Consider the following 14,760-nt stretch of genomic DNA (forward strand, 5'->3'; position numbering starts at 1 on the left):
ATTGCACTTTCCGCGGAATTTAACTAAACTTTGTTAGCGCGAATATCAGTACTGATAAGGTCATTTTTATTAAGTATTTAGAATTTTTTATTACATCAGTTTTATCGTTTTTGCATGCTGTATTGATTAGGTGTAAATTTATCTGTATTTAAAGATAACGAAAAAAACTGTATTGTTTTTTTATGTTTTATCATGCAGGTATAAAATATACTTCCATAGTTTTGTATAAACAAGTGGAAATTCGAAATCAGGCTGGGATATGCTTATGCATAAAAACTCAATCAGGTGTTACTTTACAGGGAGAAAGTTTCTTGAGAAAAAAAAACGCAAAATTTTTTGTGCAATTTTTTCCACTAAATATTTTGGAATTTTAACAAATAAAACAGAGATAACATAAATTTTTCTTTCTACATTACAAAATTATTTAAATAGAAAAAACATCACAAGCCTATGATATTGATTTAGAATTAGATTTCTGTTGTCAAAAGAAAAATGCGTAAAAAAACATAAAATTTGAGTTTTTTTCATCAATTCAACATTCGCGAATCGTCTATTTCGCGTGGGATAAACTTTCGCGAATCCGCATGTCAGTCTTTTTCGCGGTAATTAAGACTGTGCCTGACCCATGATATCAAGAAAAATCACACATCAGAAGGATTCACGACGGCTGCGAAAATCTTATGTGAGCCTTATAAAATAAAAAAACATTTTACCGCGGGTTTCCGACTACTTAAAAAAGCAAAATAAAAAAGGCCTCGCCCCACCTGGTATAAAAAAAACAGGTTTCCCCTCTAGTTTTGAGAGATATATGTAAAATTTTCATTCGTGTTTTATGATAATGATAACCTAACCAAATCAAGTTATATACTTATTATAGCTCCAAATTAATAGGATAGCATGATCTTACTAATAAAATGCCACATGCTTTTTTAAATTCCAGCTGCTTTGACCAGATGACTGAAAAACAGACCAAACCAGAGGAAAATAGATTCAGAATTTCCTTCCAGGAGCAGTGGACACGCGCATAATTTTTGCACATTTGTTGATTTTGTTCATTGCAAAGACATTTTTGCGAAGTTTTTTGTTAAGATATTCGTAGAAGTCAATAAACAAATGTCTTGACGCCCAAATCACAAACTATTAAGGTGTACAAGACTTAATTGGAAAATTACATGACTTTTTACGGTTTAAGAAATAAATTTTATTTTTTTGGAGAAGGATTTGGGGGCGTGTGACTTTCTTAACAAAAATTCCGTTTTTTATAGAGGCGAACTCGAAAGGTTTCCGTTTTTATAAACTTTCTTTATGGTACTAATTTTGCGGATTTGGACCAAATTCGCAAAATTATGTACCTGCGAAGTTTACCCAATTCACTAAAATTCGAACAAAGTACTAATATTTTTTTGGACCAAAAAAAACACACACCACAAAACTGGTACGGTAAATGAGTACAAAGATATTAACAGAAGCTGAAATTATTCAAATAAAAACAAGAATGGAAATAACCAACACAAAAAAACATCATGCACTACACATGCGCAAAACTTTTTCAGTTTTCAATCGTTATTTACAATTACAAGGCTTCGTTGTTACGCACAAATGAAAATCAAGTGATGGGAAGGTTCGCAGCTAATGTTCGAATTTAAACACTTGTGGAGGACGCAGAAGATGGCGGTTCGACGTAATTTTCGATTTCTCTTCTTGCCAATCTCATATATTGCTGCTGTTTGTAATACATTCGAACAAGTCCTTTTATAACTATAAAACTCACTCCTCCCTAGAAGAAACAATACAAAGTTTGACAGATGCGATAATAGCAACAAATCCTGAAAAGATAGTTTAATATTGTAGGAAATTGTGAACACAGTATTTAACTAGGAGTTAGCAAAGCACTAAATAATTTGCAGGGTTCATAAGAGATGCGTATCATGAACTTGATTGGCTTATGGTGAAGTCTTATTTCCACTTAATATACTGGAAATAAAAACTAACACAGAATTATTCGAACAAGGAAACTTTTCTTTTAAACTTGTAAAAATTTTTCAAATCCTGTTATAAATAAATGTCAGCCACTACTTTAATTGGAGAAACTTTCGCGAGAGAAACTTTCGTGAGAAAAAAAATTCGCAAAATTTTTTGGATAAACTTTCGCGAATGATGAAATTCGGAAAATTTTGCGAGATTAATATTCGCGAATGAAGAAAGTTGCAAATTTTTGCGAGTTAAACTTTTGCGAACAAGAATTTTTCAGTTAGAAAAAACTTCAACACTCAGCATAATTGAAAATGTTATAAATTTTCTTTCTTGAAATAAGATTTCTAAGTATTTTGTGCGTTTTTGGTGAAAAATGATAAAATAGCTTACTGGATAAACTTTCGCGAATGAAGAAATTCGGAAACTTTCGCGAGATAAAGTTTCGCGAATGAACAAACTTGCACATTTTCGCGAGATAAACTTTCGCGAAATTGGCAAAAAATCGCGAATTCGCGAAAGTTTCTCTCGCGAAAGTTTCTCCAATTAAAGTAGGTAGTTACTGGGGAAAAATCTATTTACTCCTTTAAAACTAAGTATTGTATTCAACCCAGATACAGTAAAGAAAAGTCTTCTTTTTCAGAAATTCCTTTTTAGGTTAAGGCTCAGTTGAGTATTTAGTTACAGTAGGATTAATTAGCTCAAGGAAAAGACTCAAGAAGAACTTTTTTTGCAGGTTTTAAACATGTTTGCTCGCCCGTAGTATTTTTTACGACACACAATCTCATTAGAAACTACGATTTTTGGTGGGGCTAGTGATTTTAAATGACCATCCGTACTTAAACCTTAAATTAAAAACTAACAAAAATATACATATTATATTAGGCAGAACTTAGTTCGTATTTTTTTAATTCTTAATTTTCTTTTACGAAGTGTCCGCGTTTTAATGCAAACTGCCATGTCACATACAAAAGCAATTGGAATATCTGCCGGTAAAAGCTAAATTCAGAAGACTGTCAGTGCACTTACTAGAATCGTTCGCTTGATAGGTGACTCAACTCGATCAAACAAGTAGTTGCCACAAGCTGTTGCAAACGTAGGTAGCATCAGCGCTCCACATAGGATACGAGTGGAGCTGATGAAATCCATTTGTGAACTCGTTTCTAACGGCACTCGTGCCGGCTGATGTTGTTGAGAGTCGCTTCCAAACAACTTTTTCAATATCCACCACTTCTGTGAATGTTCGCGCCATAACTGAAGCAAATAATCCTCCCAATGAATCATTTTTCCAAGAATTAAACCGAACGGTATTGTGGGCAAACCAACCAATAGAAAAAGTGGATCAGCTTTTTCCATTATTTCAAGTCCCTGTTTATGCCCCATAACTTGCATGACACAAATTGCACCATATGTAACTGCTGACCAATAAAGCGAGCCAACCACAACACCTGCAGCGGCGATAGGAGACACCTTATTTTGGAGTTTCTCACAACCATCTATCAACACTAACACCATGCCAAGGGCTGGGTACTTTATCGTGTATTCAGTATTGCATTGTGGACAAAAAACCCGCACCGTGGGATTCCCATGCTGTTTTTCATCAAACCATCTTTGTAAACAAATATTGTGCACCCATTTTGTTGTCCCTCTGCACCGACATGGTCGCACCCATTTTGCTAGTGGCTCATCTTCGTCTGTTGCAAAACAAACCCAGCATGTCCTCCTACAAGATAAGGATAATAACTACTCGTTCTGAACAACTGACATTCACATAATTGAATAATTAATTAATTAACCAAATCAGTGTCAACTACTTGGATTGACACTGATTTGGTTAATTTTGTGGTATTTTACATGCATTTTTAAAATATTTATATATAAAACTTATATATAAAACTGTTACATTCCCCCCACATTTTATTGTATTTATGGGAAACTGAGAGAAAATGACATGTTAACGGCCAGGTTAAGAGAAAAATTTGTAATAAGCGCCCAGGTTCCTAATTAAGCGCACAGGTCCAAAACGTTTTCTTTTGCCCATAACTGTTGCATTAGAATGATGAAAAAAAGGATGAAGAAATTCACTGCCTGAAGCCAAAACAACCTTGCTGGTAGGGAATTGTCAAAATCCCAACTTTCCATTTATGAGTTACAATATTGCCCTCTGAACCCCCTTGCTTTAGATGACGATAGTGAAGATGATAAAGAAAAGGAATTAGGGTTTCTTCGTATCAAAACGAAAAAAAAAACAGTGAAAAGGTAAACTGTATTATAGTGATTTTAGTGATTTTCTTTATTAACTGCCCGGGGTGAATTAAGCGCCCAGGGCACCTAATCAGTCATTTGCGGTATGTATGTTGTGTTTGACAGGGCCCATTAAAAAATTCTTTTTTGATTGACACTCCTCTTGCTTCATATTTCCCTTGTTAATTGAGATTTTTGTCGCAGAGGGTGTGTTGTGAAAACCATACAGTAGCAAGTGGAACTGCAACAGTAGCAAGTGGAACTGCAATAGTAGCACTGGTGCTGTTTGTTTGGATAATCACATTCCCTAATGGAATAAATTCTCACAAGAATCACTATTATGGAGAAATGCCACCCAATCTCATTTCTAAAAAAAAATGTTATCAGTGCAGTTCTTGAGAAGCTGTTTGTGCCCAGACCACTTGAAAAATTATAACTCAGACTCATTTTTTTCTTATGTTCTAGTAGATGAATGGATCAAGCAAACCAATGCCTTATATGTAATTTTTAAACAGTATTATGTATATACATTTTATACGATAAAATAACTATAATAAACAATATGTTTTATTAGGGTTCACTGGCATACATCTGACCAGGGGAATGTATTGCAGATCACTTTGGTTATTTTCACCTTCAAAACGATATGTGTGTCATTTTAAAACCACTGGACAAGCAGGTCCCAACAGTGCTTTTCATAGAAGATGAACATGACATGATTTTCTAGGGACTGAAGGAAGATCACAAATCAATCTAATCAGAAGAAAATAATTTGCTATAGCCTATACTGACCAAATTCCGCGAACGTCTTAATTCCCTGATTTCACCTTTCTCGGTAACTTTCTCTTTTTACTGACAACAATAGCTGGCTATGACATGATTCATAGTTCAATGGAATTTAGGAGCAAAAACGTCTAAAAGCTGTAGCTTTTAAGTACAGTTGCTCTCCTCCATGGATATTTGTGGTTTAGCGCCACTACAATGGGCATAATACAGTGCTATGTTGTAAATTACATGGTAAAGCAATGCTACCTTGCAAGTTGCACAGTAGAGCGTAGTTACCTTGCAAGTTGCATGGTAGATTGATGCTACCTTGCAAGTTGCACGATAGAACGTCACTACCTTGCAAGTTGCACGATAGAGCAATGCCACCTTGCAAATTGTACAAGGTATGCAAACTGAGAATAATTAAAGTTGTTGTGCAAATTGTTATGGCACATAGTTACCACCGTAGCTTACAGTCAAAACCATGAATTATGTGGCGAGCAGAGTTGCCAGATTGTCGCTAGAACTGCTTGCTCAGATAATCACGTAATTAGAGGACGGTTACGCTAGCTATACCTTTTGGACAATTTTTATTAGTTGTGTTAGAAAAAGAAATAGAACTTTATAGCTCACAGAAATCCAAAAGTTGAATATGAGAGTTTTATAGAACAATATTAGCAAGAGGTAGAGAATAATCCGCAAAAATAAAAACAGTCACTTTTCCATGAAGCACAACTAAAGTGGAAAGACATAAAAAAGCAAATAGCAGTTGGCTGAATAGTTAGAACCTTTTTTAGATTGATGATAAATTAAATGTATCAAAAAACAAGGTAAAACAGTCAGTGTCAGTTATTAAATGAACAAAAAGTGAAAGTTCGTGTCCATGTTCTTGTCATCTTCCATAACAAAACAGCTAGTTAAATAAAATATTTAAATTTAGGTAGCCACCTGTCAACTGGAGATCTAGGTCTTCCCTCAACAACTACGCCATCTGCTTCTTCATCCATTCCCTAATAAACAATAATTTCCATTAAAGCTGTAACAGCATTTTTTAGTTTTTTTCCTTGGAAATTGTTTCCGAGAAGTGTCATTCCGTACCATGTCATTCTCTGTACGATGTGGAGCTTTTTTGCCGTATGTAACCGCGGAGAGAGTGACCATCGTCGCACAATACTGACTATCCTCGTACAGCGGCTAATTTTCGGGAAAGAAAGCAAAATACGATGACCCCTTCTCTTCTTCCAATTTAAAAGCACTTCTGTTCTATGATTTAAACAGTTCTCTTCTGTATTTTAACAATTCTCTTTTGTACTTCGCTCCTGCACTTAACATATCAGAGATATGTCTTGAAATGTCTTGAAACTTCGAAATTTTATTAAGTTATCAATAACAATGTAAATTCATCATTCATGTTTATGAGCACTTAGTAAGTAATTATAAACATGAATGATGAATTAGAAAAGGTCAAGATAATTAGAAGTGCAGTTGGTCCAATCTCGTGCACAGAATTTTAAGCTGCACAAAGTTGGTATGAATCAAAATGACGTTGGCTGTTGAAGCGTAACCACAGAATTTGAGGCTGCACGAAGTTGATACATCCGTTAGATAGCGATAAAAATTCGACATTCAGAGAATATTTAAGATATTATTACAATGTTTATTTTAACCATTCCTCACGTATATATTTTTTATTAAACAATTATTTATAATGACCAACTTCGTACGAAATCGCCCGTCTTTGTACGAGCACAAAAAATGACCAACTCTGTACACCGGGTTACTTTCGTGTGTCCCCAGAAAGTTCTTATTTGCTAACGGCTTTGCTTTTACCAGATCAGCATAATTCTATTTTGGGAAATGGTAGATCCAGCAGTACACAGGACAGCAGCTGACCGTTGTTTGTATTATACGTGTTTATAGTGGTGTAATATTCCTTTTTAAAAATGGACCTGCCTAGTGAAAATGTTGAAACTACTGAGGACATGCAACATGATATGCCTTTGGCTGCCGACCCGACACGTTTTGTATTAAAGGCAAAGAGAAGAGGTAAAAAACGAATAAAAACTCCAGTCGCCAAAAAAGCACAATCGTGAGTACTTTTAGCTAGCTGGTGTAACATATATAGTTAAAATATTATGACCATTTAATATTTTCGTGCAAAAACTATTATATCTTCTTTTTTGAAAAAAAATTGCTAGTCTCTCAAATGTCACTTAGGCCGAAGGAACACGAAGGTGCCGATAAGCCGCATACACTGTAAAAAGTGTGGGCGTTTTCGGGCGAGTTCGGCGTTTTGAAAAAAATATAAGGATTCGCCTGAAAAAACCTGCATAGGCCCGAATAATGCCCGAAAAAGAAAAAAACCCAGACACTAATGTGATTCAAAAAAACTATAAAAATTAAAATAAACTTACTATGTGGTTGTGAAGTTCTTAAAAGAACTGTTTTTGATGGTTTTTGATAAAGTTTACTTTATAAATAACTTATATATAAACTATATTAACTCCTTTCTCTTCAAGCGCCTTCTTCCCAAATATCGTCCACATGGTTTGTTACAAGGAATTGCATTTCGGGAATGTTCTGGGCGATTTCGGGAAAGTGCGGGCGATTTCGGGGGGCAAACGCCAATTTTATTCGAAAAGTCGCCCGAACTCGCCCGTATATATGCGGGCGTTTGAGGCTTATCGGCACCCTCTTGAGGAAACTTGTACCTCAGTTTACCGTCTTCTGTATCTCAAGTGTACCATGCGGGAAATTTTCATTATTCATTATTTTGCCCCTTTGCCTAGCTAGCTTGAACCCGAAACACTCCCAGCCCGAACCGGAACTACAACGCTGAAAGACAACCTCTGGAGACTTGGGACATATATCCAAATGAGGCACGGCTTGATCGCAAGACTTTGTATGGCACGCATTGGAACAAAGGCCCCTCAAAATTTAAATTAAAACACTACATTACATTTGAAAACATTAAAAAAAAGAACACTTTCGGTCGATTGCGACATCAATCGAAATTACGCAATAGCTTTTTCAAAATAGGATGCATTGAGTATATTTCATTTCTTTCTTTGTGGAACTGTGATGAATATGTTCATCATTTATGTATATTGAATATTTAATTATTTTTTTTGTTTATTTATTTTTTTTATTATATGTTTTACTATACCGCTTCAGTAATTTTTTCATGCAGGGGTTAAAGAATGTGGCTCAGGGGCGACTAAAAATTGGAGGGTCAGGAAATAAAGCATGACAACATGTGCAGTGATTCGAGCATGTCAGAGGGGTTTATTAAGATATTCTTTGAGTGATTACTTCATATTTTCATTCTCTGGAGGAAAAGTGAAGACAATAATGACATTTTTTTCGGGACCCATTAGCGGGATATCGCGGCTAAGATTCAGACCCCTTACCCCCTCTTTTAGCGGATTTCTGTCCGTGAAATACACACATTCAGATAAATCTTGGAAGGCTCAGGGGTGTGTTTTGTAGATAAAGTTATCGGAATTGATGACAAGAGGAATTATGCTCACGAACGACAAAGAATTTTCAGGCTACAAACAAATTTTTAAAAATACTCAATCCCTAGCTGATTTTTTTTCAAACTTCAGACCCCCTCCCCCCTTACCAGCGATATCCCGCTAACGGGGCCCGAAAAATTTTTTCGAAGGCCCCTTATAGCTAATAGATGGACTCCAGTGTGTGACTTTTATTTGTTTAATTTTCAGCAGGAAAAAAGATGCTAGGAGTTGGTAAAGAGAGGTCTTTTACTGTGGATTTCTTCTAATGGGAACATTGTTGGGGTTATAAACTGTTATCAAATGTAGGCTATGCCTTCTGATTTATTTGAATTCATTAAAAGTCCTAAAAAAATGCCTTTTTGTGAAGAAATGGACTGATAATTACTTTGGTTTACCTATCGCCCCATCTTTTTTCCTGCCACACAATTGCCAAAGCCAAAAAAGCTTACCACTTAAATGTAAACAACAGAATTCATCTATACATTGCAGTTAATACTTTTATTTAGGGAGGTTGCTTCTTCACAAAATGAATCAATGTGTAATGAGGATCCAAAAGCTATTAGTTTGAACAGCCTAACATTATTAGAAGATGATCCTGCTATAACAAAACTTTTAGAAATGGCAGAAAGTTTGAAAAATATACCTGGTAAGTGCAGATCATCTCAATTTAAATAGGGAGGAGGCTATCGAAAAATAGGTTTCTTCACCTTTAATGGCAAAATGACCGTTAGAAAGGCAGGGACTTTGATGTGAAACCCATGACGAAAATTCACGTACAGGAACAGGTACCACAAAAAAAGATTAAAAAGAAAAATTTTTTCATTCATTCATTTTTTTATTCAAAAGCACAAAATTACAACAAATATACTTGTTCAAATTAATGCACATAAATTGGAGGTCTAGTGACGAGAGTATTTACATGCTCTGCTCATTCTAAAAGCCATATAAAAAATCTTTTGAAGCGAACCCATCCTTACTGGGGGCAAGCCAAGTATAGAATGAAATCTAAATAACAATAGAGAACATGTTTGCAAGTAATTTTATAGTTTCTCATATTATAAGGGATAAGGGGTGAGTAAAAGTTAGTAGATAACGGCAAATATCCCACCTAGCGTGATAAAACTTTGTGAAAAAAATTGGCATGCCTGTGGTTCGACCTTAACAGCCATTTTTGCATAAGTGTGACGAAACCTATTTGTCGACGACCCTTAGCTATGCTTTTATTTTGTGTGTTTTCTAAATTTGACTGTTTTCTTTTAGATGGTGAGAACAACTGGAAAAAATGTCTTCAAAGCTTAGCTAATTTAACTGGAGAACTAGCTAGAATGCTTCAAACTGAAATATTGCAAAGAAAACAAAAAGATTTACAAATTCATAAATTAAAAGAACAAATTTCAAAGTTAAATACAGAGTTAGAAACAAGCAAGCAATGGCAATATACTATATATTCTCAAATGCAAAAGATAACTGTGTATATGCAACAGCAATTTCAGAATCAGAAAAATTATTTTGACCTAACATCAACTTTTGAAAATAATAAACAGCATTCCGTCAACCAAGAAGTAATTAAAAATGAAGAAAAGAAGAAGAAGAACAAAAAGAAAAAGACATCAAAAGCATCAAAAGCAATTATGTATGGTGATGCTGTCCAATCAAAAAAGTTAGCGGAACGTAAAAGATTTGGTGAAACTAAAAGAGAGGTAACTGAAGTAGCATCAGATGACCAGGCTGAAACCGAAGTAAATGTGAATGCTGCTGATTATCCTATTCAAACCACTGATGAGCAAACCCCAGTAGATAACACAGAGAAACTACAAGAAACCACAGAAATGTCAGTCGAGGAGACACTTCGACAAGCCGCTGAGTCCACCCTTTCAACTTCTGGTTTTGTTTACGACGAGCAATCTGGTTTGTATTACGATTGGAATTCAAAAATGTATTATGATCCGTCAACAAAGTTATATTACGATCATGACAATGGAATATACTATACCTATGACACCGAAAGAAATAGTTACCTGTTTCATTCACAGGTTAATGTGCCACAAAACAGTATGGACATAGAGGAGACTGTTAAAACCAAAAGTGAGTTAAGTGAGGGAGAGTTATGTTCTGATGAAAGCGATGTTGATAGTACAGAAATTGAGCCTTGTGTTCGAGCAATTGTTGTAAAATCAGAGTGTTTGGATGTTGGAACTTTGTTTGTCGTCACATGTAAAGGTGGGACAGTAGGGAGAGAACGCACAAATTTGATCCACATACCAGAGGAGCCAGTCAGTAAATCGCACGCCTACATTTTATACGACGAGAGGGATAGGACGTTTTATATACAAGACCGAAAAACAGTAAATGGAACGTTCATCAATAACGAACGTCTAGCGGACCCGCGGACTTCTTCCGAACCAGTTGAAATAGCGCATCGCGATTTTATAAAAGTCGGAGAAACCACTCTTTCTTTTCATATTCACATCGGTAATACTACTTGTCCTGAGTGTGAACCAGGTCATATACAAGCTATAGTTGCTGAAAATGCGAAATCTACCGAGATCAAAGACGATTTAAATGCATTGCGCAAAAAGGAAATGAAATCTATGAGAAAGAAATATGGTATTTCACCAGGCTATATACCAAAAGGGTTAATAGGATCTATTCCAGACCGCGCTGGAAGACGTCGTAAAGAAGTGGGGAGTGAAGCTTACGATAACGTTGAAAAACCTGTGACGAAGGCTTCTGTAAATAAAGAAATACCAAAAGAAAACATTGGACATAAAATGCTGGCAAAAATGGGCTGGAAGTCTGGCGAAGGTTTGGGTAAAACAGGTGACGGAATAACGCAACCAGTAACCGTAGATATTTTAAGCAAAAATAAAGGACTGGGTGCGAGTGAAAAGATTAGCATGGATCAAGCTGGTTCTGGAGATAGAAGGAAACAGGAGAAATGGGAAAAGGCTAGGGAAAGATATAACAAGTTAAATTGAAACTTGTTTTTTCCTTCAGCTTTAATTAATATTTAGAAATATATTTTAAAAAAATGCAATCGTTATTTTTTATTTCGTGAGATGTTTTTAAGATTTATGTAAATATTAGGGAGATACATCTTTAAAGCGGCCACTATTGACTGCTTTTATTTTGTTAAATTCCAATTTTATTTTTGGCAACTCAGCGAGAAAATACTGTTTCGGACGAATTCTTAACAAGTTTTATACCATGACGCTTTTTCGTTCACGATTAAAATTACTTTGCTACGTTGTTTCGCATTTTTTTTTCTCGCCTTTTCAGTAGACTCTATTTCGGAGTCGCAAGGGACCAGGAAATTCTTTCCAGAAAGAGAAAGTGAGAGATTCTGAGTATGTCAGATACTTGTTTTGATACAACATTGTTTTTTTAAGTTTCTTTATAGTAGGACAGTTCAATTTTTTAATTCAATTGCGGGATAAATCTTTCAGACCCGCTTAAAGCTTATAGCTAAATAATGCACATTTGGAAATGACCAAAATAGCCCAATCTTCGTTTTTTCAGGCATTAAGTTGTAACAAGTTTCCAAGGTAAAACAGTGATTTACTACAACCATATTAATATTCATTGGTTATTGGAAAATAACAGTTTCTTCATGTTTATCAAACACAACATCCTTTTTTATGTATGGTATTCTGAATCAGAGTAAAGACACGCAATTTAAAAACAAAATAATTTTTTACTGCTTCCTCTTTAAACACCTGTTCTAACAACCGGCTATAAAATTTTAAAAAAAAATTAATACACGCCCGGTATACGGTACGGTATAAAAAACAATGTTTTTCTTATCCTCTTTAAGAAGCTGAGATATTTTTTTCGATTCCAATTTTATAAATGGGCGGAACATCTTTTTGCGATAGGGTCCAAAATCGCAAAAATATATTTCCCAAACATTAATTAGTTCAGAAAAAATTTGATTCCCTGAAAGGTATTCCTTTTTCCATTATTACTTTTTCAACTGAGCAAAATAAAAACTTTTAAACTGAACTTTTAAAAACAACCTTGGCGGGAAAAATCTCCATTTCTTCGCCTTATGTAATTTCTTTCATTGACTATAAGTTTCTTGAGTGTAAACGCTACAAAATATAAGAAAAGAGAAAAGTTGAATCCGAACCATAGTTATTCAGAAAACTTTTTAAACTTTATTGAGATGTAACCATAGTCATAAGACAAAAAAAAGATAGTCGCAGCCAGATGGGGCGTTTATTTGCTTCAATACTATCTTTTTTTCTTATGACTATGATAACATTTGACCTAAAGCTTCGAATAAGGTTTCTGAGGAATCAATTTCAATAATTTTGAGAAAAATTCTGGTTGCGAAAGTCTTTTAACAAAATACGCCCTTGCTAAAATATAATATGATCTAGAACTTTTTTGAGTTTTGCCCTTGTTTACTGCTTTTTTTATCAACAAATCGTTCTCGTCCTCAGAGCTCTTTGAGATAAACGTAACTATCGAGGTTTACCTCAAGAAGAGCTCTGGGGAAGAATGACAAAAAATATCATGGATGCTTAGAGACCATCACCAACCAACCTCGTTGCTGTAAAAAGTAATGTTCGGTCTGGTGGCGAGTGAAAAACAACGAAATATAATAGAAAAAATTCGAAAATTCTAACTTTTTGTAATTCTTTAGTTTAAAAAAATACAATATGTTACAATGTACGGCCATAACGCAATTTAGGCCGTACAAAAAACCCGTCACGTTGTGGTTGTCGTCGGTCGAGGAATTTGTCAAGTTGTAAAAAGAGGGCAAAGTCAGTCAGTTTGTTTATTATCAAATATTTGCAATATCATCTCCCAATATCATGAAAGCAATCCCAGGAGACGAAGTTGCAATATTCGATGACATTAACTTATAAAGTGTAATTCTAGTAATATAAATTGTTATTTTAATTAAAGTGGTAACCTCGTGCCCATGACTTGACTTAGAGTAAGAGGTACAAGGTTGGTGCAAAAGAAGGCATTATAAGATAAAGTAAGCTCTAGAAGTAAAATACATTATGATGCCATCAATGTTTTGATGAGTTGTTGATATCCAACGCAACCTTTTTGATCTTCGTGTGGTATCACGATGGTGTCAGCCTGATCTTCCGTGAGCGTGTCGCCTAAGTTAACCAACAACTGTCGTAGTTCTGCAGCAGAAATTACACCTGTTTGGTCACGATCAAATGTCTTAAAGGCTTCCATCATATCTTCAAAAGTTGCTTGACCAGGAGCGTTTGCGATTTGTTCGTATACTGCACAGAATGTTTCCAAATCTACACGTTTTCCTTCCAGCGAAGAATCTTTGCAAATCTACACAAATTTTTAATAAAAAAATTATTAAGACTAAAATATATCCTAAATTGAAAAGGTAGGCGAGGCAAATTTTACCTTGTCTACATCATGTTGCAACGGATTCAAACCACATGCTCTTAGGACATCTATAATTTGACTACAATCAACTTTATGATCGCCTTTTTTATCAAAGATCTCAAATCTCTCCTTGATATCATCAAGTTCTTCTTCTGAAACGTTTGCCATCTTTGTATCTAAATAGCAGAGAAGTAAAAAAAAAAATAAAATAATAGATATCAAGCTACTTCCGACCTTCTTCCAGATGGTAAATAAACTAAACTGTGTGATGACAACTAAATTTTCGGTTTCCGTTTAAAAAGACACAGGCGGACTTGCAATTGAAGATGCCATCACAGGTAAAATGGTTACATATGTTCTCACACACATCAAAAATGAGGGAAAATAAACTGCGCGGTTGTCAAGAGAATACCCTATTAAAAAGTACAAAAATTATAAAAATAAGCACTGGGCACATTTCATGTAAGCCATCATGAACATATCAGCAAGTTAATTGAATCTTTAATAACGAGGTTTGGAGTATACGAAAACAGATGTGCAACATTACCTGTGTAAATTCTCGACTGTCTTCAATCGCGCACTGATCAGAAGTGAATTAATTAGAGCCACTGCCCCAGATTTGAAAATTACAAACAATACCCTATAGAAAGTGGATTATATTTATCTAAGTAAAATATAAAGATTTAACCGACCCGGTTTCTCTAAAGGCCACATGGAATTCGAAAATACCTTAAATCGGGAAATCGGATTACGCAAGGATGGACGAAACGGTAAATTATTCGCAATTTTTGTGGCTTACACGAACGCTAATGGAGCGTTGAAATAGCTTGTTAGCAGTAAACTGCATACGAATGGAGAGAAACATTACCTCGAACAGACACACGCTCTGATG

The 14,760-nt window shown here is 35.0% G+C and overlaps 3 protein-coding genes across 4 annotated transcripts; 1 reads left to right on the plus strand and 2 right to left on the minus strand.

Moving 5' to 3' along the window:
• Positions 1-1,459: 1,459 nt before the first annotated feature.
• On the minus strand, positions 1,460-6,089 carry LOC130644657 (E3 ubiquitin-protein ligase MARCHF5-like). Its single transcript, XM_057450344.1, has 3 exons — positions 5,929-6,089; positions 3,001-3,694; positions 1,460-1,777 (listed from the first exon to the last, which is right to left on the minus strand). The coding sequence occupies exons 1-3, from the start codon at positions 5,985-5,987 to the stop codon at positions 1,643-1,645; spliced, it is 888 nt and encodes a 295-aa protein (XP_057306327.1). The 5' UTR covers positions 5,988-6,089; the 3' UTR covers positions 1,460-1,642.
• A 709-nt stretch (positions 6,090-6,798) lies between these two features.
• LOC130644651 (angiogenic factor with G patch and FHA domains 1-like) lies at positions 6,799-11,535 on the plus strand. Of its 2 annotated transcripts, none has more exons than XM_057450336.1 (3): positions 6,799-7,069; positions 9,005-9,144; positions 9,759-11,535. In XM_057450336.1, exons 1-3 carry the CDS (start codon positions 6,924-6,926, stop codon positions 11,474-11,476), a joined length of 2,004 nt encoding a protein of 667 aa, XP_057306319.1. In that variant the 5' UTR covers positions 6,799-6,923; the 3' UTR covers positions 11,477-11,535. The 2 variants fall into 2 exon arrangements, with proteins under 2 accessions (XP_057306319.1, XP_057306320.1); XM_057450337.1 differs by having other exon boundaries at positions 6,800-7,026.
• Positions 11,536-13,100: 1,565 nt separating this feature from the next.
• Positions 13,101-14,528, minus strand: LOC130644666 (myosin light chain 6B-like). The gene is made up of 3 exons (XM_057450364.1): positions 14,416-14,528; positions 13,887-14,044; positions 13,101-13,808 (listed from the first exon to the last, which is right to left on the minus strand). The coding sequence occupies exons 2-3, from the start codon at positions 14,034-14,036 to the stop codon at positions 13,512-13,514; spliced, it is 447 nt and encodes a 148-aa protein (XP_057306347.1). The 5' UTR covers positions 14,037-14,044; positions 14,416-14,528; the 3' UTR covers positions 13,101-13,511.
• Positions 14,529-14,760: the final 232 nt, after the last annotated feature.

The sequence above is a fragment of the Hydractinia symbiolongicarpus genome, chromosome 5, assembly GCF_029227915.1.
Source record: "Hydractinia symbiolongicarpus strain clone_291-10 chromosome 5, HSymV2.1, whole genome shotgun sequence".
Taxonomy (NCBI): domain Eukaryota; kingdom Metazoa; phylum Cnidaria; class Hydrozoa; order Anthoathecata; family Hydractiniidae; genus Hydractinia; species Hydractinia symbiolongicarpus.

What these genes read in the sequence shown, in the direction of transcription:
- LOC130644657 (XM_057450344.1), bottom strand. Translation starts at nt 5,987, where the DNA reads ATGGATGAAGAAGCAGATGGCGTAGTTGTTGAGGGAAGACCTAGATCT. An exon ending in CCTAGATCTCCAGTTGACAG is followed by an intron (nt 3,695 to 5,928) that starts GTGGCTACCTAA and finishes CTTATCTTGTAG; the next exon opens with GAGGACATGCTGGGTTTGTT. An exon ending in CTATCAAGCGAACGATTCTA is followed by an intron (nt 1,778 to 3,000) that starts GTAAGTGCACTG and finishes TGTTTCTTCTAG; the next exon opens with GGAGGAGTGAGTTTTATAGT.
- LOC130644651 (XM_057450336.1), top strand. Translation starts at nt 6,924, where the DNA reads ATGGACCTGCCTAGTGAAAATGTTGAAACTACTGAGGACATGCAACAT. An exon ending in GTCGCCAAAAAAGCACAATC is followed by an intron (nt 7,070 to 9,004) that starts GTGAGTACTTTT and finishes ACTTTTATTTAG; the next exon opens with GGAGGTTGCTTCTTCACAAA. An exon ending in AAGTTTGAAAAATATACCTG is followed by an intron (nt 9,145 to 9,758) that starts GTAAGTGCAGAT and finishes GTTTTCTTTTAG; the next exon opens with ATGGTGAGAACAACTGGAAA.
- LOC130644666 (XM_057450364.1), bottom strand. Translation starts at nt 14,036, where the DNA reads ATGGCAAACGTTTCAGAAGAAGAACTTGATGATATCAAGGAGAGATTT. An exon ending in TGCAACATGATGTAGACAAG is followed by an intron (nt 13,809 to 13,886) that starts GTAAAATTTGCC and finishes AAATTTGTGTAG; the next exon opens with ATTTGCAAAGATTCTTCGCT.